Source organism: Camelus dromedarius, chromosome 16, assembly GCF_036321535.1.
Source record: "Camelus dromedarius isolate mCamDro1 chromosome 16, mCamDro1.pat, whole genome shotgun sequence".
Lineage (NCBI taxonomy): Eukaryota > Metazoa > Chordata > Mammalia > Artiodactyla > Camelidae > Camelus > Camelus dromedarius.
This window is the reverse complement of record NC_087451.1, coordinates 12,133,723-12,156,991: the sequence shown is the minus strand read 5'-3', so window position 1 is coordinate 12,156,991 and position 23,269 is coordinate 12,133,723. Positions and strand designations below refer to the sequence as shown.

The following is a 23,269-nucleotide window of genomic DNA, read 5'->3' as shown; positions in this document are numbered from 1 at the left end:
GCATGCGTACAGGAGTCTGTGAAGCCGAACTGTGGTCAGTGAACATGCGTAGAACCATTGCCAGGAACCAGGTACTGGCAGAAACATGCGCAGAAGCCCAGCCGAAGCCGCTGCTGGAAGCCAGATCATGCGCATTGTCGGCTAAAGCGTTTGATGGACAGTGAGCATGCGTACCAGGTCTGAAGTAGCTAAATTGAAATCGAACATGCGTAATTAGCCTTTCTGAATAGGGAAAAAAAGAAAAAAAACATCCCCCCCAGCCCAAAACCCACAACAAATCTCTCCGTTTGTAGAACATGCGCATTCGTAGTCTGTAGCTATTTTTTTTTTGGTATTAAATGTGAGCATGCGCATAGTGAGAGGGAAGGCGTTCTGAAGTTTGAACCGGACAGAAACGGCTGGTCCTGGTGCTGTCAGTGAGTGGGGTTAATGGGGAACTCCTGGGGCTGTGTAGAATGGAAGGCTCTTGGCGTTGTTATTTACTAGTTGAGTGACCTTGCGAAAGTCACCTAACCTTTCAGAGCCTCCTACCTGTAAAATGGAAATAAATACCTATTTTGCAGGGTTGTTTGATTATCCAAGTAGAGTTTGGCTCACAAGCCACTGCTCTTTGCAGTGCTGCATAGAGCCGGTGTGAGGTCTTTGCCAAAAATTGTCTTTTCATTGTTAAAAGTAGTGAATACTTGCTCTAATATTTCATCTGGTCTCCTTTTTTCCCAAGCTTCGTCTTCCTTGGCTGTCCTATCTGAGCTAAACACAAAGTCTTTCTCATACGTGTTACTGTAGTTACCAGAACAGAAAGGCGATTGGTGGAGAGAGAAAGTCATTATTTAGAAGAAAGAAAATTAGTGTTAATTAAATATACTATTGTAGAGCTAACTTATGCATTCTAAATATTCCTCTGATGTGAAGTGTATACTACAAATTCCTTCAACCAACATTAGTTTTGTTTTGTTTATTTTAAATACATGCTTAGGAAAATAGCGATTACAAATGAGATTTTGGAAGCCTTTGAGTTGTGTGTGAATGGATTTGGGTACAGTAAATCCCGAATCCCAAAACCTTTTGGAGAAAAAGAACAACTTCCTTAAATGACTGGCTCCTAGACAACATAGCTATTTTATCTATAACACTATATGCATCTTTGTATTTAAAAATTATATTTTATTAATGTATATTAACAAATACAGCATTTTGTTTGTTCTTTACTAGTAATGTAGTGGTTCTCAAAGACTGTATTTTTTCTATTACAGGTTGCTCACTTTTTTGAGGAGATAGGCCTAGTTTGTGTCTCAGTATGTCAATAGTAACAGTGCAACTTGGCCAGTGTGGCAATCAGATTGGTTTTGAAGTGTTTGATGCTTTATTTAGTGACTCACACTGTCCCCAGAAATTCTGCTCTAAAAGAGAGAATGAGGCATATCAAGCATCTTGCAAAGAAAGATTCTTCAGTGAGGAGGAAGACGGAGGTATGTGTGGTCCACAGTCCTCTCCTTTACTCTGACATAACCAGCCTCTTCAAGGTGGTGTCTGAACCCCATCCCCTTCTATCTTACTGGGGAATGACTTTGCTCTCAGCCTTTTGTTTCTCTGTTAAAGATTCTTTGCCTCGCCTGTTGACACCTTCCCCTCAGCATGTGAGCATGCTCAGATCTTTCCAATCTAAAACCAACCAAACAGCGGTAGGGTATATCTCAGTGTGGTAGAGTGTGTGCTTAGCATGCATGAGGTCCTGGGTTCAATCTCCAGTACCTCCATTAAAATAAGTAAATAAACCTAATTACCTCCCCTCCCTCACAAAAAGTAAATAAAGCCAAACAAACAAAACTTAGCTCTTGACCATAAGCTTTTTTCTTCCTCTTATCTCTTTGCCTGCTCATCTAAGATTCTCAAAGGAGAACCTTCTTTAACCAACTCTAATTCTGCTTCTGCCCTATAACAGCACTGAAGCTATTCTATGAAAAATTCCCAATGATCTCCTGATTAACCAGATCCAGTGACTGTTTTTCTTTTCTTAATTCACTTCTCTAACCAGATTTGATAACATTAACTGTAAAACTCCCTGCTTAAAACTCCTCCTTAGTCTCTGAACTTTTCTTGTCTGGTGGTTGCAGCTCAGCCTCTCCTCTGTCCTCACTTTATATAGTTCTCTCTGGGCAATTTCAGTTACTGTCGAATTTTGCTACATCTTTTACTCTAGTGACTCTCAAATCTCGAGTGTGGCCTCTCTTTGCTTAGTGAACACCTCCGCCTGCATCTCTCACGTGTACCTCAAACTTAACATCTCCATACTCAAGGGCGTTCATTATCTCTCCTTTGAAACTTGGCTCTTCCTGTCCACAAACCATTAAACGTCAAAATCTGCTTAGTTTACCTCCTGTATAGCTCTTAAAACTCTTCTCTGCTTTCCGTCTTCACTGTCATTGCCTTAGTTCTGGCTCTGTCCTCTCTCACCTGGACTGTTTCAAGACACTCCTGAGTTTCCCTGCCTAGTCTCTTGTGTCTGTCACATCTGTCTTCCAAATGCTGTACTGAGAAAGACATCTGACTATTCCTCCCCTGCTTGAACATTTTCAGTGGTTTCACATTACCTAAAAAATAAATTTCAAGCTTTTTAGCATTGCATGCAAGGGCTTCCAAGATCTGAGCCTTGCCTGCTTCCCATCCCCATCCATCACTTCTCATGCCCCCTCTTTCTCCATCTTCTGCCTCAACAATCCTGATCTGCTTGTTCTGCCCCTGGTATTTTGTACCTCTGAATATGCTGTTCTGTTAGTGTAGATTTGCTGAGGGTCGTATCACTTCATACTGTGATTAAGTGTTGATGTATCTTCTCTCTCCCACTGGTCCTCCTAGGGCTAGATTGATGTCTTCATCCCTGTATTCCCAGCACAGCACATAGCACATTGTAAGCACTCAGCAGATGTTTGTAGACTTGACTTAGTCATCATTTTAGTCCACATTCATTCAACCTGCCTAGCAGAATGCCAGGCATTATGAACCATCTGCATACACCTGCTGCTTCCTACTTCAATTTCTAAGCAGAATGAACAGCTCTTTCTATCTTCTGTCTTTGAAAAATTCTTTTTTGGATATAGACGTTTATGCTCTGAGTTAACCCAAATAAGACATATGAAATATTTTTCTTTTGATTCTTTTTTTCCCCTCTCTAGTTCCAGTTGCCCGTGCTGTACTGGTTGACATGGAACCTAAAGTTATCAATCAAACACTGTCAAAGGCTGCCCATTCTGGCCGTTGGAAATATGGCCAGCATTCACACCTCTGTCAAAAACAAGGTTCTGGAAACAACTGGGCATATGGGTAAGAATAATTCCTCATGATTTTCCATTTAGATACAGCTGCATAGTCAATTAATAGTGTATTTACAGCTGCACAGTGGTTATATATGAAACACATAATCTTGAAATTGCCTTTTTAAAATTTAGAGTGTGACTTTGTCCAGAAGATGCTCATTCTGCCTCACGTATGTCTGTGCTTCAGGTCCAGGTAGTGATGAAATCAAGACCCTCTTGCAGCAGGGTTTTCTACTTCTTTGCTGTCCTTCTGCCAGCTAACTTATTATCAGTACAATATCTTTATCTGGCAGGTATTCCAGTTTCTAGGGAATATGACAAGACAGTTGCTTAGGGTTCTCTGGAAAATTCCAATGCCTAGGACTCACTTCCAGAAATTCTGCTTTAATAGATTTTGGATGAAATCTGAATGTGGGGATGTTTTAAAGCTTCTCTAGGTGATTCTAATGTGTAGCGAAGTTAGAACCACTGCTTTAGGAGTATTGCTATGAAAATTGAATATTATGTTGTACCATAAACTTGCAGGACTACATAGTAATTGAAGTCTGCAGCCAAAGGAATGGCCTATAAAAGAGAATTTTCTATTCCCAGTAAATTCACTCACCTAGATGTCCTATTCACCTGTTAAAAATATTTAACTTGTGGAGTGGGTATAGCTCAGTGATGAAGTGCGTGCTTAGCATGCACAAGGTCCTGGGTTCAATCCCCAGTACCTCCATTAAAAAAAAAAAAAGACTTTAAAAAATATTTAACTTGTATATTTTAAATTTTGTCAATCAGAGTATGTATACCTTTCATGAGAGTTAGTTCACTTCTTTAGGTTTAAAAAGCCTTCAATATCTTCTATCATCTCTGCATTCCATTTCTCTGGTTAGGTTGAAAGATGTTTGTCTTTTGTTCTTTTACATTGCATAGTTACTCTGTCCATGGACCCAGGCATGAAGAATCTATAATGAACCTCATCCAGAAGGAAGTGGAGAAATGCGACTCTTTGAGTGGTTTTTTCATCGTAATGAGTATGGCTGGAGGCACAGGATCAGGGCTGGGAGCCTTCCTTACACAGAACTTACAAGATCAGTACTCAAACTCTTTGAAAATGAATCAGATTATATGGCCTTATGGAACTGGTGAGGTATGAACATATCAATTGAAAATTTTATATTTTGTATTCTTTGCAGTTAAAACAAATGTTGGTAAGAGATTGATGCCATCCTTTCTTTGGTAATGTTAAGTTACTGCATCGGGAGTGATTATACAATATGGTACTTTTGTGAACAATTCATTTAACTTTGCTTAAACTTTCCCAAACAATGAGGTGTCCTTGTTTTTAAAAATTCCAAGGAAGACAATTGTGCATCCTCTCTCAGAAATCCATTCCTGGATTAGTCCCTCTGGCTACTGTATGTAAAGCAGGGACCTTGACTTTGTGCCATTGCCAACCTCCAAAGAATTTTCACTTCTTTCCATTGAAAGGAAATTTCTCTGTAGGCCAATTTCCTGTTGATCAGCCTCGTAGGAGAAATAATAAAATGGAAATGAAATAAGTCATCATAGGAAATGATGTAAGAAGAAAGCCTGATTGTAATAGTCACCATTTATTGAGCTCTTAGTATATACAGGGCACTGTTCTAAGTGCTTTACTTGCATTCTGTCATTAGTTCTTACAACTCCAGGAAGCTGGTATAATCATTATCCCCTTTTTAAATGAGAACACAACACTGAGGCATAGAGAGATTAAATAACTTGTCGAAGATCATATAGCTAGAAAGTGCAGAGCTGGGAGTTGAACCCAGGCCAAGATGTCCTTAGAAACGTACCCTCTTAACCTCTGTTCTCTCCTGCCTTTTGTATTTCTGGCCTTTTTCTCTCCAGGTTATTGTTCAGAACTACAACTCCATTTTGACTCTTTCTCACTTGTACCGATCTTCAGACGCCCTCCTTGTCCACGAAAATGATGCTGTTCATAAGATCTGTGCGAAACTGATGAATATCAAGCAGATCTCCTTTCGTGATATAAATCAAGTCCTAGCACATCAGCTGGGAAGTGTGTTCCAGCCTACTTACTCTGGGGAAGGCTCATTTCACTACAGAAGAAATCCACTAGGTATTTGTCCTCCTGTGTATTATTTGTAGGAAAGTCTTAGGTTCTGAAAGCCTTACCGTTATCTTCTCTTGACTCCTCCCCTCTGTCTTATTGAGAAGTTGTGAGAAGTTACTCAGTTGCTCAAAAGAGTAGTGGGTTTCCACTAATTCCATTCTTCAGGGTCCTTTCTCTCCTTTTTTTCCTTTTTAATAACTTTAAGATATAACTCACATAGCATACAATTCACCCACTTAAAGTGTACAACTCAGTGTTTTTTTAGCATAATCACAAAGTTGTATAACCATCATTTTTATCACCCCATAAAGAAACCCACCATTCTTTTCTCAGCTTATTTATCAAGTGGTGCTTTATCAACTCAAATCATCTAGACACAATGACTCTGTAATCTATGTCCCCTAGTTCTAATCTCTTCCCCAAATAGTTGCCTATCCCAGTTTTCTTAGTTGCCTTCTGCTTCTTCAAATTTAGCATGTTCTGAATGGAGTCATCATTTTTCCTCTTGTCTTCTCTCCCTGCCTCCTCTTCTTCAGTTCCTGCCACCTGGATTTCTCCCATGGTCCTCATATCTCATCAGTATGCTCAGACCTGTTAATGCCATCTCTGCCATCTGTCTGCATTCTTCCCTCCCTCCCTGTCTCTCTCACATTGGTTCAGTTGGTCAGTATCTCTCAACTAATATTGCATACTCCCCCTGAATACAGAGTTCTCTCTATTTTCTCTGCCTCCTTTTTCCTCTCTCTTTTTCTTTTTCGCACAAAAACAGAAGCTCACATCGACATGGACATTCTTGGCTTACATGGACATTCCTGGTGTGTTACTTTTAAAGATAAGCAAACACATTCTGGGGAACTGTACTCAGAAAATAAAAGCAGTAAGGTAGATGGGTGCTCCCTTGACTCCTAGCACCACGTGCAAACTTAATGGCGTTGGGGCCACATTTGCCCTTTCCTTTCTGTCCCAGGGGGAGAAGTGTCCTGCTCCTGTCAAAGGCCAGCCTCTCGCCTGGGTTCTGGGTCCCCCTTTCTCTTCTCAGGGACTTAATTCCTCGCTCATCACTCATCCTCACTCGTCATTAACCCTTTTATTCTCCTTTTTCGTCCTTTTTAGGCCCCTCTTCCTTTTCCTAAGCTATAAGTGCTGGTCTTGGACCCTCTCCCCAGGTGACTGACCCAGTTCCATGGCTTTAAACACTATTTGTATCCTCCAACCTACCAGTTACTCTCCAACTCTGATCAATTCCCTAAGCTCTAGATTTCTGTGTCCAGCGGCCTTCTCAACATCTGTATGTACACATGGACATCCCAAACATGTGTCTAAAACAGATGACTAAGCTTTCCCTCAGAGCCCTATTCCTTCCTCAATCCCTCAGTTGCTCAACTTTAAAAACCTGGGTCCAAATTTCTTACAGTAGAGCCTACAGTGGCTTTGGTTGTATGTGATCTGTCTCCTTCTTCCAGTTTCTCTCCTCTCTTGCACTCTCCCCTTGCTCACGAGCTCAGGAGCTAGGGGCCTCCTCATTATTTCCTGTAATGCTCACCAGGGTGGCTATTCTTACCGCCCTCCTGTCTTCCTGCTCCCTCTCCCAGGAATATTATCTTGACCGTATTTCCCTTTTCATCTTTCAAGTGTCAGCTCACTGTTACCTTCTTTAAATAGCCTTCCTCCAGTGTCCTCTTTGTAGAGTGATTGCCTATAGTATCATCCTGTTGGCTTCTTTCCCAGGATTTTTTACTCTCTGTCATTCTTTTGTTCGTTTATTACCTTTTTTATTCATTGTTTCTACTCACTAGAATGGAAGCTCTGTGAAGGCAAGACCTAGTCTGGCTTGTTCACTGTATCCCATGTCCTCGGAGCAGTGCCTGCCGTATAGTAGGTCCTTGCTAAGTGGGACAAAACAAATGAAGATAGAGTAAAGAGAATGGATTTGAGAGAGAGTGGGTGTGGGGTAAAATAGACAGGAGTAGGTGCTGGATTGCATCTAGGAAATGAGAGGTGTAGAGCATAGTTCCTGGGACCCTGGTTTACACAGCAGTATAGATGGTGGTGCTGTTAGCAGAGGCTGGAGACACTAGAAAAGGCCCTGATTTACAGGGCACATTGAGGCAGAGAAAGAGATGGGTCTTAGACATGCTGAGTGTGGGTGCCTTTGCCATATCTTAGTGACATCTTCAAACACCTAAGTGGAGCCAGTTGGCCGGAGGACAGCTCACCTAGTCTAACCACTTCCACCTTTGCCAACACACAGCCGTTTCCTAAGTGCAGCCACCAGACTGAACTCTGGCTTTACGGTGTTGAAAGGGTTAAATCAGATCTGGTCACTCTCCTACTCAAAACCTTCCCATCTCACCCACGGGAGTCACATACAAGGCTTTGCTCTATCTGGTCTCTCATTACTTTCCTGATCTGATATCCTACCCAGCTCTCCTTCACTCACTCTCTTCCAGTCACACTGACCTCCACACCGTTTTCCAGACATGCCTGCCATACCCCTGGGTCTCTGCACTAAATGACCTCAGATATCCACGTGGCTCCACTCAGGTGTTTGTGGAGATATCAGGGCATCAGCATCAGTGGGCATCAGTGTCTGTGGATTGTGAATTCCGAGGCGGCCCCAGTCTGCCGTGGGGGGTGCCTTTCTGACAGGCACAGATAATGTGAGGAGTGGGGCTGAGCCAAGATCGGATTTTCACCAGAAAGATTTGATGAAGAGACAGAGGGGTGAGGAGATGAGTAAAGAGGCAAGTGAAGAAAGGGCAAGACTGAGGATTGAGAAATCGGTGTGGGGAGGCGGGGGTCAAAAAATAAATTAATTTTAAAAATAAATAAATAAATCAAGGGTCCACAGCTTGGGCTCTGTCTGAGTCCACTCAGGCTGCCATAAGAGAAGTACATAGCCTGAGTGTCTTACATAAAACAACAGACGTGTATTCCTTGTAGTTCTGGAGGCTGGGAAGTCCAAGATCAAGGCACCAGTCATTTCAGTGCCTGGAGAGGACCCGCTTCCGGGTTTACAGATGGTCATTTTCTCACTGCGTCCTCACATGGCAGAAGGGGCGAGAGACCTCTCTGGGGTCTCTTTTTATAAAGAGACCTCACCTCCAAAGGCCCCACCTCCTCCTAACCCCTCCTAATACCATCACCTTCGGGGTAAGGATTTCAGTGTGTGGATTTGGGGGGGGGACACAAACTTTGAGTCCATACCAGGGTTTGACAAGGTCAAGAATGGTTAAGATGATTTCATTTCTTGGTAATTATAAATAATGTTGCTGTTAAAAAAAAAAAAAAGAATGGTTCAGATGAGGGCATAAATGAACAAGAAAGCTGGAGGGAAAAGCAGATTGTAACAATCTGTGCATCAGTGCTCAGGAATTACTTGCTGGCTGTTGTTTGTTTATGCGTGCTATGCGATAGAATTTAGCTCTAGGTATTTTACAGAAAGGATTCTTATGTTTAAATGAAACTCCACTAGCCGTTAAGATCAATTTGTGTGGCATTTTGTAGATATTTGTATCAAAGGTTGTTCTTTCTGTTAGGACATAGGATATGAATTTGCATTCAATGTTATCGTAAAATTCTAACTTCATGTTATGGTAAGATATTTTTCTTTCTTTAGGTATTTTCTATACATATATAAAAAATATAAAATACATAAAAATATAAAAGGTATATTAAAACTTTAAAGATTTTTAAAAATATATCAAATAAGCTCCGGATGAAAAACAAATTAGCCTTTCTCCTTAATTGTTTCATTACAAATACGATGTTCTAAAGGTAGGCATATTCTTGTCTTCAGGAATTACTGATCCTGTCTTCTTTCCTAGTAGAGTTTGATATTAACAGGTTCTGATTATCATTTAACCAGATAAAGTAAATAAGAGATCTAGGGAAATTTCTAAAGGAATATCTAATGAATACAGAATGACAATAAAAGCACATTAGCGCTCATGTTCACTTTGTTTTCCTGGGATTTAGCTACATATTTCATTCGCATTTCCAGTTACTTAGCTGAAAAGAAACTCTTGTTTCCTTTTTGGCAAAGTGTGTTTTCTCACTCAGGCCAAAGTAGGTGCCCAAATCAAGCAAATATGTGGTCTGTAATAGATATTGTCTCTGAAATTGTATTTACGTTTTAAAATTTAAGCAATTTTGGCCTTAGAGGAGAAAACACATTTGGCCCCCAAGCCATCAAATTGTGGTTGTATATGAGCCAGCAGAAACAATGTGGAATTTAAAAATTTAGTTCAAAAAAATTGTTTTTTTCTTTGCAGGAGACTTAATGGAGGATTTAGTTCCCCATCCAGAATTCAAGATGCTGGGTGTTCGTAACATTCCTCAAATGTCTGAGAATTCCCTGGCATACAGCACGTTTACTTGGGCTGGCCTCCTCAAGCATTTGAGACAGATGCTCATTTCTAATGCAAAAATGGAAGAAGGTAAGGGATATTTTTAAAATATGCAGCCCACAAGCTGGGAAAAATGCCTGTCCTGGGCTTCTTGATATACACTGGCATGGGCCAGTTGAAATAATGGTGCCTTCTTCTGGTCAGGGAGGCTCCTGTAAAAACTCACCAGAACATCCCAGTAGGACTTCTTGATCGCTTCACAGTTTCATTTCTCAAAAAAAATTTCAAATTAGTGTGACATTTACTTTTTTTTTTCAGGGGGAGGTAATTTGGTCTATTTATTTTTAGGGGAGGTATTAGGGATCAAACCCAGGACCTCATGCATGCTAAGCATGCGCTCTACCACGTGAGCTATACCCTCCCCCTGACATTTACTTTTATTTTAATTTTTTTCAAAGTAATATATGAACATAATTTTTTTAATCAAATAGTCAAAATTCATTTAAGTGTATACTTAAGTCTGGACATCTTTATGTAAATTACATCTCAATTTTTTTTTTTAAAGTCAAGTAATTGTCCAGCATGAATTTATAATGAGGAAGAGAACAGCCTATCCTACACTTCCCTACTGCCCAGCAGAAACAACTTTCAATGTTTTTAGCTATTTCTTCTGGAATTTGCCTCCATACTTCTAAAGGTCTTGCTTATACTGTTATTTTTTTTTTCATTTTCCAGGTTTAGATATTATCAGTTGCCTGCCTAAAGTGAAGTTGAGAATTGAATCTTCTTCCACCCCCTACACACATATAGGGCACACACACACCCCCTCCATCCTCCCTCCTCCTAATCTAGTTAAAACACACTTTTGGGTTAGATCAGTTTTCAGTGTTTGTATTATTGTGTTATTCTTGCTATGTAAATAGTGTTCACAGTGGAGCTATGGACTGTACACACAGATTATCACCTTTTATTTCACATACAGTTTACTTTTCCCTCCTAGAGTTAATAAGTATTTTGATTTGGTTGCTATTCTTCGTACCTATTACTAGTCTACCCCTAAACTTTTCCATAAAAATGAAACCAGCATGTTCAGACCTCTCAGGTAATCATCATTTCCATTGTCTGCTTGGAGATGTCCCCTCGGGAGGCCTTCTTCCTCCTGTCCAGTCTGCACTGGTTACTCTCCAGGCTTGATAAGCAGCCAGCACTGGCATCTCTGCCTCCTTCTGTGCTCTGGCCTCTGTTCCCTGGATTTCACATCTTCCTCTTTCTGGGTTTATTCCCTCATATTGATAGACCCTACCCTCTCGGAGCTTCCCAAGAAAGAGTACAGGGAAGGTAAAAATTTTAAGGCTGTAAATGTCACCATTCTCCGTTTACATTTGGTTGATAGTTTGTCCAGGTAAAGGATTCGAGGCTGGGCGTCATTTCTGCTGAGTATTTTGAAGGCATTGCTCTGTTATCTTCCAGTTTCCAGTGTTGCTGTTGAGAAGTCCCACTTTAATTCAATTCCTAATCCTGTTTTGTTCTCTCTTGTATCTTTTAGGATTCTTTTCTCTTTGTCTCTAGCATTCTGGAATTCCTTAGTGTGGATTTTTGCTGTATCTCAGGAGGCAGTAAACTTTATGAGGGCAGAGATCCTTATCTGTTGGGTTTACTGCTGTATTTTCAGAGCCTCACTGGTTTAGCCTTTCCTGAGCAGGAAGCATCTTGATGGATGGAGGGGGCACTCCCCTCACTGGAGAAGAGTCTGGGACTCTTAACTGCTTCTCATACAGATTTTTAACTAATCCTCCTGTCTCTTCCTCTTTCAGAAGTACCTGGCCTGCTTCCAGGACCTCCACTGTAGGCAGAAGTTTCCCTTCCCCTGGTTGCTAAGTCAGTAACTACTGGTTCATTTGATTTCCAAATTTTTGTTACCATCATCTTCTCTCCCCATGCCATTTTTTTTTCTTGTTTATGCCTTTTAAAAAAATCACTGTAGTGTCTTGTTAGTGAGATTTAGGGAGTAAACTGATGTGTTCAGTCTGTCACTTTTAACTGGCAGTCACTACTGTGTATTATTTCAGTAGCATATATTTGACCACAAATTACAGTAAGTTAGGTTTCAATAATGTGAAAGTGAATTCCCTCTACATGTACTTGTAGTACCTAATGGATTTTAGATAATAGTGCCTGAGGTTTGGAGATAAGCAGAAAGTTCCCATCTTAATGCTTCCTGGACTTCTCGGCCACAGTACCAGTTTTTCTAGCAATACCTGTTATCATCTCAAGGAACACAGTGTTCCTCAGGGTAAGATGTCCTGTTTAGGTCAGTAAACCAGTCTGTTTAGTCATTTTCCCATCTGAGAATTTCTTTTTTCTTTTTTTTTCAAATGGCAGTACTAGGGATTGAACCCAGGATCTCAAGCATGCTAAGCATGTGCTCTACCACTGAGCTATACCCTTCCCCACCCCCCAGTCTGGGAATTTAAACTGTCAACATTTTCTCACAATTATAGACAAGAGTTTTGAACATATAAATGTTTCCATATGAATATTAATATATGAATAAATATGTTAATGTCATTAAACAGCCTGAAGGATGAAGTTTTAAAACTCTTTATGTGTGTCAGACTACTCTGTATGCAGATTGGCCCCATTAATATTGCCATCAGCAATGTATCTTGTTTCTACATATCCCAGCAACAGGAGGAGTGAGTGATCCAAGAGGGAGTGAGCAGAAGTTACACTGTCGTTTATGACCTAGTTTTGGAAGTGACACACCATCATTTTGCACCATCCTTTTGGTTATTAAAGTCAGGCCTATCCCATGGGGAGAAGGCAAGGATCCCTGGGGTTCATCCTGGAGGCTGGCTGCTAGTCTCTGTCCTCTAACGAATTGTGCCCTCCCATACACAGAATGTACTGAATCCCTCCCAAGCCCCCCAAAGTTACATCCCATTAGCACCTCAGCCTAAAGTCCAGAATCTTGTCCTCTAAAACCAGGTCCAGGTGTGGATTTACACTCCTCAGGTGTGATTTCCTGAGTGTAGCTCTTTAAGGACACCCCACCGCCAACAGACCATGGTGGAGCAGGCGCAGGATGACTGGTAGACACTCCCTTTCAAAAAGGGGGAAATGAAAGGCACATGGGAGCCGTTGGTCTATAAGGATTCAGCAGGGCTCACGCTGACAATTTCTTGATTAAAATGTAAGGCCTGGGAAGACTTTTCCATGGCTTTTGGCTTGGCCCTCTGAACCAAGCTATATTATAATTTTACTTTTATTTTTGTTTTATTTAAAACATATTTAAAAATTTTATTCTATTAGTTGACTTATTTTTGGCTAGTTTGGATTAATTTATTAATTTATTCATGTGAGAACTAGAGAGTCAGAATTCTAAGGGTGTATGTAAACAGATTTTGGCGGAGGGGGGAGGTTAATTAGATTTATTTATTTATTTGCTTTTTTTTAATGGAGATACTGGGGATTGAACCCAGGACCTTGTGCATGCAAGTCATGAACTCTACCACTACTGAGTTATATCCTCCCCTTAAAGACTTTAAAAATTAAACTGGCATCGTATTATATGCATTTTTTGTTCCACACCTTTTTTCAACATATTTTGTTTGGCTTTCATTCCAATTTAGTACATTTAGACATGCCTTATTATTTTTAGTAGCTACAAAGTTGTGTACTGTACATGTGCCATAACATTATATATACATAGATTAAAAAGTCAAGTAATTCTACAATGCAGGTTGTTAAAATTATTAGTCCATAGCCTTCTTCTATTGTCTCCCTCCCAGAGACAACTGTTTTTCAGAACTCTTTTGCTGTATTTATCTACACATTGCCATTTATAGATTTTTTAATTATTTGCTTCCCACCATGGAAGGTTAGGATTTAGCTTTTTTCTCACACTGGCCCCTAAGCCCTAAAACATCCTCTGTCTCCTCATCCTTTTAATATAGTGGTGGTGTCATCACTGGATTAAAGCAATACTGAGCTTTACATCATCATGACCAAATACATGGTATTCACAGCTGGGCGACGGAGTATCCTGTGAATACTGTTCCCTTCCTGTGTAATGTTTAAATTTTCTTTGGAGTTAATAATTGCTTTGTTCTCCTATTTGCTTAGTTTTTCTGTGTACCTGTCAGTTATTCAGTCCTGTTTCTCTACTTGTCTGAATTTTTTCTTGATATGCAGGCACACCTCATTTTACTGCATTTTGCAGATATTATGTTTTTTAACAAACCAAAGGTTTGTGGCAACCCTGCATCGAGCAAGTCTGTTGGCGCCATTTTTCCAACAGCATTTGTTCATTTCGTGTCTGTGTCACAATTTTGATAATTCTCATATTTCAAACTTTTTCATTATCATTATATTTGTCATGGTGATCTGTGATCAGTGATCTTTGATGTTACTATTGCAAAAAAATTACAACTTGCTGAAGGTTCAAATGATGGTTAGCATTTTTTAGCAATAAACTGTTTTTTTAATTAAGGTATGTATATTGGGTTTTTTTAGATATAATGCTACTGCAAATTAACAGACTACATTATAGTAGTGACAGTATAGTAGTAAAAAAACATAACTTTTATAATTACTGGGAAACCAAAAAATTTGTGTGACTCGCTTTATTGTGATAATTCACTTTATTGCAGTGGCTGGAACCAGACCTCCAAAACCTCCGAGGTCTGCCTGTGTTTAGGTATACTGTCAGTTTCATCTTCTTTTAGAAATCTCCCTTAGAGCTTCTGACCTGCTTCAGTCTAGATTTTTTTTGCCCTCTTCAGCAAGGTTCTTTTGTTATCCTGGATATTCTGTTTGCTGTGTTGGAGATTCTACTCAGAGAGACAAAGCCCCAGTGACCTAGGGGCAGAGAAGGGAGGGTCGTGGTTTTCCTAGTTTTCACTTGAGCTCTCTGCTTTTGGTACGAACCCTGCCCTTACCTCTGTCTGGTGTTCTTCAGACCAGAGACCCTCAATCATATCCTCTCCAGAAAATAAACCTTTAGCTTTCTGCTAGGGTGGGGAAGAAGCAGTCAGCATGATAAACAGACCAGTTTAGCAACATTCCTTAAGCTGAAGTCAAAGGTAGACATGCTCACCATGACTGAGCCAGTGACTTCGCATTTTCATGGATTCCCTTAAGGAATGCTGCTCCATGTTCTAGGGACACAAGGACAATAATGTGTGAAAAAACACAGGCATCATTAATGCCGAGTCAAAGAGTGATAAAGTCACTGAATGTGAAAACGTTTTAGGAAAACCTTAACCGACTTATTTTGTTATATTTATATTTTTATGTATGCTCAAGAATGATATATGATTTTTTTTAATATAAACCTAATAAACTCTAAAAGAACTCTGAATAAGTATAAGATTGATTGTAAGTGAATAATCTAATTGACATTTATTTTTAAAATTTCTATTTATCAATTAATTTTAATTTTTAAAATTATTATTTTGTTTGTTTTTTGGGAGGAGGTAATTAGGCTCATTTATTTATTTATTTATTTATTTATATTGGAGGTGCTGGGGATTGAACCCAGGACCTCATGCATGCTAAGCATGCGGTCTACCACTGAGCTCTACCCTCGCCCCAAAATAATTTAATTGACAAGTTTTGACAACTTATACTGCTCAAATGGAAATTTATGTAAAATACACATCCTGTAATACATTTTTCTCTTCTTGTTCAAAGCCATTTGTAAAATCTCTTGCTTTTTAAATTTTTGGTAGGTATTGATTGGCAGGTACGGCCTCCTTTATCAGGACTTCCTACTCTTGGAAAAATGCCTCTCAGCAAGGAGTTGCATTTTAACACTTCCATTGCTAACTTGGTCATCCTTCGTGGGAAAGATGTGCACAGTGCGGATCTGGGTAAGCAAAAGTTAAGGCAAAAATTAATATGTGTATTTTGCACATGTACGTGGTACACATGGTAAAAAAAAAAAGTCCCTGAATTTATTCTTAAAGAAAGGAAAATAATAACTATCTGTTTTAGTAGTAAAACGTAACCATCGTATCAATTAGTATGTGACTGGACACCAAAACAGAAGTGATGTAAACAAGAGACGAGATTAATTCTTTCTTCCTGAACCTGGTTGCTTTGTCATCCTCACCTTGTGGCTTCCTCCTTATAGTTCAAGACATCTGTTTGAACTTCAGCCATCAGATCACATAGGAATAAGCAAAGAAGGGCATGCCCCCTCCTCCTAGGGCCACACACCACACTTGTGTTTGTAGCCCTTTGACTTGAACTGTGAGCCACATCTAGCTGCAAGGGTGGCTGTGAGCACAGTTAAAATTCGGGGGCTCTGTTACTAAAGAAGAAGAGGAGAACACGCATTGCGGGACAACTAATGGTCTCCGTGACAAGCATCGTGCGGAGCGTTTTAAGGAAGCTGAAAGAAGCAGTAGTCTATTAGCTTTGTGTTTCTGCAGCAAAGTCTCTAGGTTTATGTTCTCCTTATCTGATGAGTCCAGCAGCATCCAGTTGGCTGCTTCCAGCCGTGACAGAAAGAAAGTCAAACGGTTTCATCCCTGTAATACTCTTTATTTTTTTTACATTTTTTTATTGATTTATAGTCATTTTACAATGTTGTGTCAAATTCCAGCACAGTTTTTCAGTTATACATAAACATACATATATTCATTGTCGCATGTAATATCCTTTAAATAAAACACTAGTAATAATTAAAAAGAGATCATTTCAAGTCAGTCAGATGGTGTACATTCATCATATTCTTCATTTTAGATTTTAACATAGAAGAATTAATAAAAAGATATATAATCTAACTTCCAAAAATTTACCCACAGCAAATAATGCAGATACATAGAGATGTTCTTGCAAAGAGATTCACTGCAGTATCTTTCACACTAACAGAAATGTTGAAACAACCTAAATGCCCAACAGTAGGAAATGTGTCAAATAAATTTGGTATATTCATGTAAGGAGCCTTTAAATATGGGTGATGTTTATTGACATGGAAAAGAGGTTCACAACATACTGGTGATTGAAAAGGGCATATTACATTTGACACAACATTGTAAAATGACTATTACTCAATAAAAAAAAATGTTTTAAAAAAAAAGAAGGCCATATTACATAAAAGCATGTGTGTAAAGTTTCTTATGGTATAGCATAGGGAACTATATTCTATATCTTATAATAACCTATAATAAAAAAGAATATATATATATATATATATATACACACATATATATATACATGTATATATGACTGATAACTATTCTGTACACCAGAAACTAACACAACATTGTAAATCAACTACACTTCAATTTTTAAAAAATGATAATACAAAAAAGGGTCAGCAGACTGTTCATAGTCATTATCTCTGGGTGGTGACATTTCAGCTGTTCAGCTGACTTTTAAATTTTCTTCATAATACTTTCCTGAATGCTCTGAATTATTAATTTTTTATGCTACATATGGCTCATTTATCCAAAAGCAATATAAAGTTAGTTTAAAAGGCAAAACAAAAGACTTTTGGTGAAATGGATATGAAAATATCTGTTTATTAATTTGTTTCCAGAATTGATGATTTATGTCATTTTACTGTAGGGGCGTTTAAAGATCCAGCTCTCTATACTTCCTGGTTAGAGCCTGTTACCGCTTTCAACGTGTGGAAGACCCAGCGAGCCTTCAGCAAATATGAGAAGTCTGCAGCGTTGGTCAGCAATAGCCAGTCCTTAGTAAAACCACTGGATATGATTGTAGGCAAAGCGTGGAATATGTTTGCTTCAAAGTAAGTAAAAAATAAGTCTACAAACCTTTTCTAACCTTAGGCAGATAATATAATGTTAAAACACAAGGCAGGATCTGGAGTGTCTTAGTCCATTTGGGCCTCTAGCAAAAATCGCACGGTCTGGGTAGCTTATAAACCACAGAAATTTATTTCTCACCACTCTAGAGGTTGGAAAGTCCACAATTGAGGTGCTGGCAGATTCGATGTCTGGTGAAGACACACGTCCTGGTTCATCGGTGGTATCTTTTTGCTGTGTGCTCAAACGGCAGGCAGGGCAAAGGAGCTTTCATGGGCCTCTTTTATGAGGACACTAATCGCACTCATCAGGGCCCAGAATCTGATCACTCACATGATCTAATCACCTCTCAAAGGCCTTCCCTCCTAGAAACATCACCTTGGGAGTTAGATCTTCAACGGATGGATTTGGGGGGAGCACGTTCAATATGATAGCATGAGCAGGCATGGCTACCACTTTGTAGGTATAAATTTTGAGGCATGTTACTTTTCTTCATTTCCTTTCTTTTTCTGTACGATGGGTCCAAACTGAGAGTGAAGATGTGGCAAGGATTAAATGAGATAATAATGTAAAAAATACCCAAGTACAGTGCCTAACTAGTAAATGCTCAATAATTGTTCCATATGATTACTATTGTTGTTGTTGACTAAATGAGTAGTTTCTAAATGAAATGAAATGAAAGTAGACATTTCATTATAAGGCAAGGACAATAAGATAGTTTTCCAAAATAAGATCCTTGAGAACAGAAGAGATCCTGATCTTGCTCAGTAAGAAATATTGCAAGTTCAACTCCACTTGATACTAAAAAAGTGTCTACTTGATACTAAGAATTGTGTTATCAGGTTTCCTGACCTCTGGCACAATTGCTTAATGTCAAAGCCAAATTCCTCAAATGATGGGCTAAGCTTCTACTTTAATTAGCCAGGATTCCCAAGGACCCCCCCCCCCATCCTGCACGTGACCACTCCATAAGCCCCCACTCCTCAGGACTGTGACCTCTTGGTCCTTTTCTGGTGTAGTTCTCTTCCCACTCTAATTAAATGGTAGCAGCCATTATTTCATCAATTTAACTCATGCCTGCGCTTAATATTCTTTTTAACATGATTTCTCCTGCCTCAGAACATTTTGGGGGGATGGGGTATTAAGAGGACCGCCTGGAATAGCTGGAAATTAAGTGTCAGAAAAACACTTAGGAGCCTTCACCTCATCTCGGGGACCAGACCAATGTGTTTCTACGGTGTCAAACCTTAGATAAAACATCTTAGGCACTTTTTAGAGTTTATATTGAACCCAGTCATCTCCCGCAGGGTGATGAATACGTGCCGAGTAGACGCCACACCTGAATGGGCTGCTTTTTCCTACATGTTTCTTATTGTCACACTCTTGGACATTAAATAGACATAAACTTTGAAAGTTTGCTAACCTTTGGAGCAAACACTGAAGCAAAGATAACGACTTTTAAGAGAGTCTGCCATCTTCAAATGTTCGTGAGCTAGGCAAAGTGTATTTATTGTTTGATTTTAAGAGTTACTCATTTGCTTGAGATTTTTATTTCACACTTTCTGTTTCTTTCACCAGAGCCTACCTTCATCAGTATACAAAATTTGGAATTGAAGAAGAGGACTTTTTGGACGGTTTCGCATTGTTAGAACAGGTTATTGCCAGTTACAGCAACCTCTGATTTTGACTTAAGTCATTTTTGGACTGAAATATTTTTGACACTTTTCTCTGTAAGTTTTTCAAATTCCTATCTGCTAACGTAACAAAATTAAATGCTGATTCCTCCTGCATAATACACCCACAGAAAAGGAGGGAAACCTTTTAAATGGAGCATGTTTTCAAAGAAAACATCTACTTGGTTGTTTTCCTTTGTAAGAAAAAAAATGGTGCTTCTTTAAAAAACTTTGGGAACACTGCTAAGATATTGGAACTCTGGAGCTATCCAAAAGAGGGAATATTCTTCTTTGTCCTCATGTTCATAAAACTTCCCTCTTCATTCCAAAAAGCATTCACTAAATACGAGCTAAACTTGTACAGCACAATTTGAAGCTAAGGAATTGTAATTCTGTATTTAAAGGTAATCATCTTTGAAGTGAATGCTTTGAACCACAAGAGGGAGCTGTTGTCAAATAGTGTGAATATCTATTTTGACTATTATTCTGTAACAGGGTAAGATTTTTTCTTTTCTTTTCTTTTTAATTTGGGGGGGGTAATTAAGTTTATTTATTTTTTAGAGGAGGTAATGGGGATTGAACTCAGGATCTTGTGCATGCTAAGCATGCACTCTATCACTTGAGCTATGCCTTCCGCTCCAAGATTTTCTACTTTAGGCAACTATTTAAAAATAAATGTCAGGATTTTGTTAATAAATGTATATCAGGCTTTAATACAAAGATAAATAAGTAAGTGTTTACTTTGTTTGCTTTTCTTAAATTTTCAGGGCATCCAAAAATTGCAGTTTTCTTTTAGATCTTAGAATGCCAGAGCAGGAACTGATTTTATTCGATTAGTGTTTTAAAATTACAGGTATTTGACTGATGTGGAAGATGGTTATGCCTTTCAGTAAAAGGGGTAAGCGCTTTCACCAAAATTTCACTAAGTTGAGAAGATTATCACCAAGGAAACACCGTGCTGGATGAAACTGACATGTACAAATATGGGTTTACTCAGAAGGACAAACACATTTGGACGCTGGCAGCTGAGTTTGAAGGGAATGGTGTGTTTCAATAAAACCCATCACATGCACTGTATTAACAAATGTAAAATGGGAAACAAATAGGAACATTTGTCCTTTCTGCCAAATCTACCAGTGGTGACTTATTTTTATATGGAAAAATGACAGTTCACAGATTCACTGGTTTCTTCCTTTTCTTTCCATATGGAAATGATTACCTTTTTGCTGTTTTTCTTATCAACTGTTGCTATGATTTAAAATACTGAACCATATCTTACTTCGAAGGAATGTAAAAAGTGGTCTGTTCAGCTGCTAAAAGGCACACCCACTGCTGCATTTTGTTAACCCAAGTCCACTTGAAAATAATTAGATCATAATTTTTGCAAACTACAGTTAAAAGTAATAGTTTAGCGTTGCAGAGATCCAAAGACTGAAACAATTTCCCATACTAAACCAGCATTAATGAAGATCTGTAACTGAATTACCTCACGAGGGGGTAAGCTGATTCTGAGAAATCTTGATCCAAGTTAAGCTTAAAGAAAGTCTTTAGCTGAAATCGTTTTGTATTTGAGAAAGTATGCATGATGTGCTAATGGAGACAAGTGTATTTCTAATTTGAACTCATAGAATCAATGGCAGGTGACTACTGGAAGTAAACTCCAGTTAGACAGACCCCTGGGTCCATTCACTTATGTGAGTTGGCCCTTTTTTATGATCCACAGCTGCATTATTTGATCTGTGTAGATACCTAAATAGTTACAAAATTGTTTTAAACATTTACATGGAAAATATTTTTTCTTGTCTATTTGGAATAATATAAAATTTTTGCTATTAGAATTGTGATAACTTAAAATTAACACAGAGAAGCTGATGCCAAAGCTTCAAGAGAAGGGGTGGCGCTGGAAATGTACTTTGATTTGTGTGCAGATAACGACCAATCAGCCAGGACATTAGAATCATGACTTCCCGGACATACAGATTCAAAAGCTTTGAACGTGTAATTTCTTAGATTCCTGGGTAACTGGCATGCTGGGTCTCACTCAGACACTGTCCCCCAGAGCCAGGGCGCACGTTATAGGCAGTGAGTACGGTATAAATTCAAACTGCTGCTTATTTTCAAGTGTTTTCGTTCTCCCCTATTTGTGCTTTTCTTAAGAGCTCTTTAAGCTGTAGAATATCTTTTTTCCCATTCATTCCCTCTTCCTTCTACCTTTGGGTACTCCCTCCCTCCCCAGCCTCTTAATCAATCTGCAGCATCTTTCTTCTTTATTTAACCTGTCACTTAGAACCTGGTAAGTATGCCCACAATTCACACTTCTTAGTCCATTCAACCAGTATCTGTTCAGTGCTAGGCACTGAACAGATGTTATGGGATATAGGGATCGATACCACTTAGTCTAAATGAAGACGCTTACAACGTGGTTAAGTTTCTTGGCACATCTGGTGCTACAATTCTAGCTTCCTAATTATTGCTTATTATCTTGCCCATGTCCACGTTCAATTTTTTTTTTTTTTTTACAAGAGATGTGGTACAAGGTAAAGAACAATGAACTGGGATCTCTAGTCGAGGCTTAAAATTTGTCTGAAGCATCTCCTCTCTGTGCAGTGGACATACCAGTGATTCTTCTCCTGACCACCATGTTTATCACACTTGCATTCCTGTCCAAAACTTTGTTTTAAAACGCGCTCCCTAAGTTCCCATCCCACTGTTCTCTCCCCATGAGCCCAAGGTTAGCAGTCAACCCTTTCTGGTTCTTCCACTTACCTACCAAATATGGCTTTGCCTACTCTCTTGTCATTTCTGGCAAATAATCAGTTATTTAATTTGAGATATTTGCTTGTCTCTATCAATCACATTGTTTCCTATAGGTTTTAGGAATGTGAGCTACCAAATCTGGCTTTATATTTTTAACTAAATAACTTCCTACTCCTCCACTCTGAAATGTCTCAGATGATGCAGTGTCAGCCTGATTAATAAATGGAATCCCATTTCTACTAGCAGGAATGTTAAGATAAACAATGTAAATATTTCAAGTTTCTGGAGAACCCAGTGTTGGGTCAGTGTTGGAGAAGATGTGACATTCAGTGGAGAAGGAAAAGAGAAAATTCCAATCGTTTATAGACTCTAGAGAGCCAGTGAAGCAGGAAGAGATGAAAAGGAAGGTCTGGGGAAGGATGAAGCCCCCAGAGAAATGCTCATAGCTCACAAGCATTTCAAAAAAAAGGAGGGGGAGGGGAAGAAGGGGAGAAGTCTGGATGGTTTTTGAATTATGGGCTTTACCTAATGATAAAAAACCTAAGAGTAGCTTACAAAATTGGCATAAAAAGAAACAGTAAGCTAAATTACATGTCACTTAGCAAGTAATTCTGTCTTACCTGAATTTAGCTCCTTTGCCAATGATGGAGCCAATTTGATGGATAGTTTTATGGTTCTCTTGTCCCATCTGAATTTAATTATTTACATGGTAAGTACACGGAAGTTCAAAGATTTTTGTCCAGTCTTTTTATCCAATATTGGCTGTCGAATAAGGTGGCCATTAACCTCATGTGGTTAGGGCTGTAAGTGCAAAATACACATTGGATTTTGAATATGAACAAAGTAATGTAAAATATTAATATTTCAACATGTTAAAATGATATTTTGGACATAATAGGTTAAATAAATTATTCAGATTGGTATAATTCCTGTTTCCTTTTAAATTTTAAAATGTAGCTACTAAAATTTTTTTTAACATTAGATACAGGGCTTGTATTTCTATTGGACAGGGCTATTTTAGACATTTCAGGAGCAAAGTCCTGGGAATTGTAGAAACTGGAGTTGAACAAGCTTGTCCTTACTAGGTGAGAGTTCATGGGAACATGATAGTAAGAAACATGATATGAGGCAAAAGATGGGAGTTTCCTTTTTTGAAAAAAACAGGCCTTTGCTTAAGCTCTGCGGATGTGGACAGCATGAAAGAGGCAGGATGTGCGCTTAATCCAACAAACATCCACTGAACACCTGCAAGGGGAAGACACCGTGCAAAGACAGGGAAATTTAAAAATGAATTAAACCT

At 38.9% G+C, this 23,269-nt stretch overlaps 1 protein-coding gene across 2 annotated transcripts; it reads left to right on the top strand.

Annotated features, from left to right (window-relative positions):
• Positions 1-170: 170 nt before the first annotated feature.
• On the top strand, positions 171-23,269 carry TUBD1 (tubulin delta 1). Of its 2 annotated transcripts, XM_064494989.1 has the most exons (10): positions 171-416; positions 1,254-1,469; positions 3,174-3,321; positions 4,230-4,446; positions 5,187-5,418; positions 9,687-9,851; positions 15,494-15,634; positions 17,340-17,523; positions 19,118-19,269; positions 19,617-23,269. In XM_064494989.1, the coding sequence occupies exons 2-9, from the start codon at positions 1,298-1,300 to the stop codon at positions 19,218-19,220; spliced, it is 1,362 nt and encodes a 453-aa protein (XP_064351059.1). In that variant the 5' UTR covers positions 171-416; positions 1,254-1,297; the 3' UTR covers positions 19,221-19,269; positions 19,617-23,269. The 2 variants fall into 2 exon arrangements, with proteins under 2 accessions (XP_064351059.1, XP_010988746.1); XM_010990444.3 differs by having other exon boundaries at positions 19,118-23,269.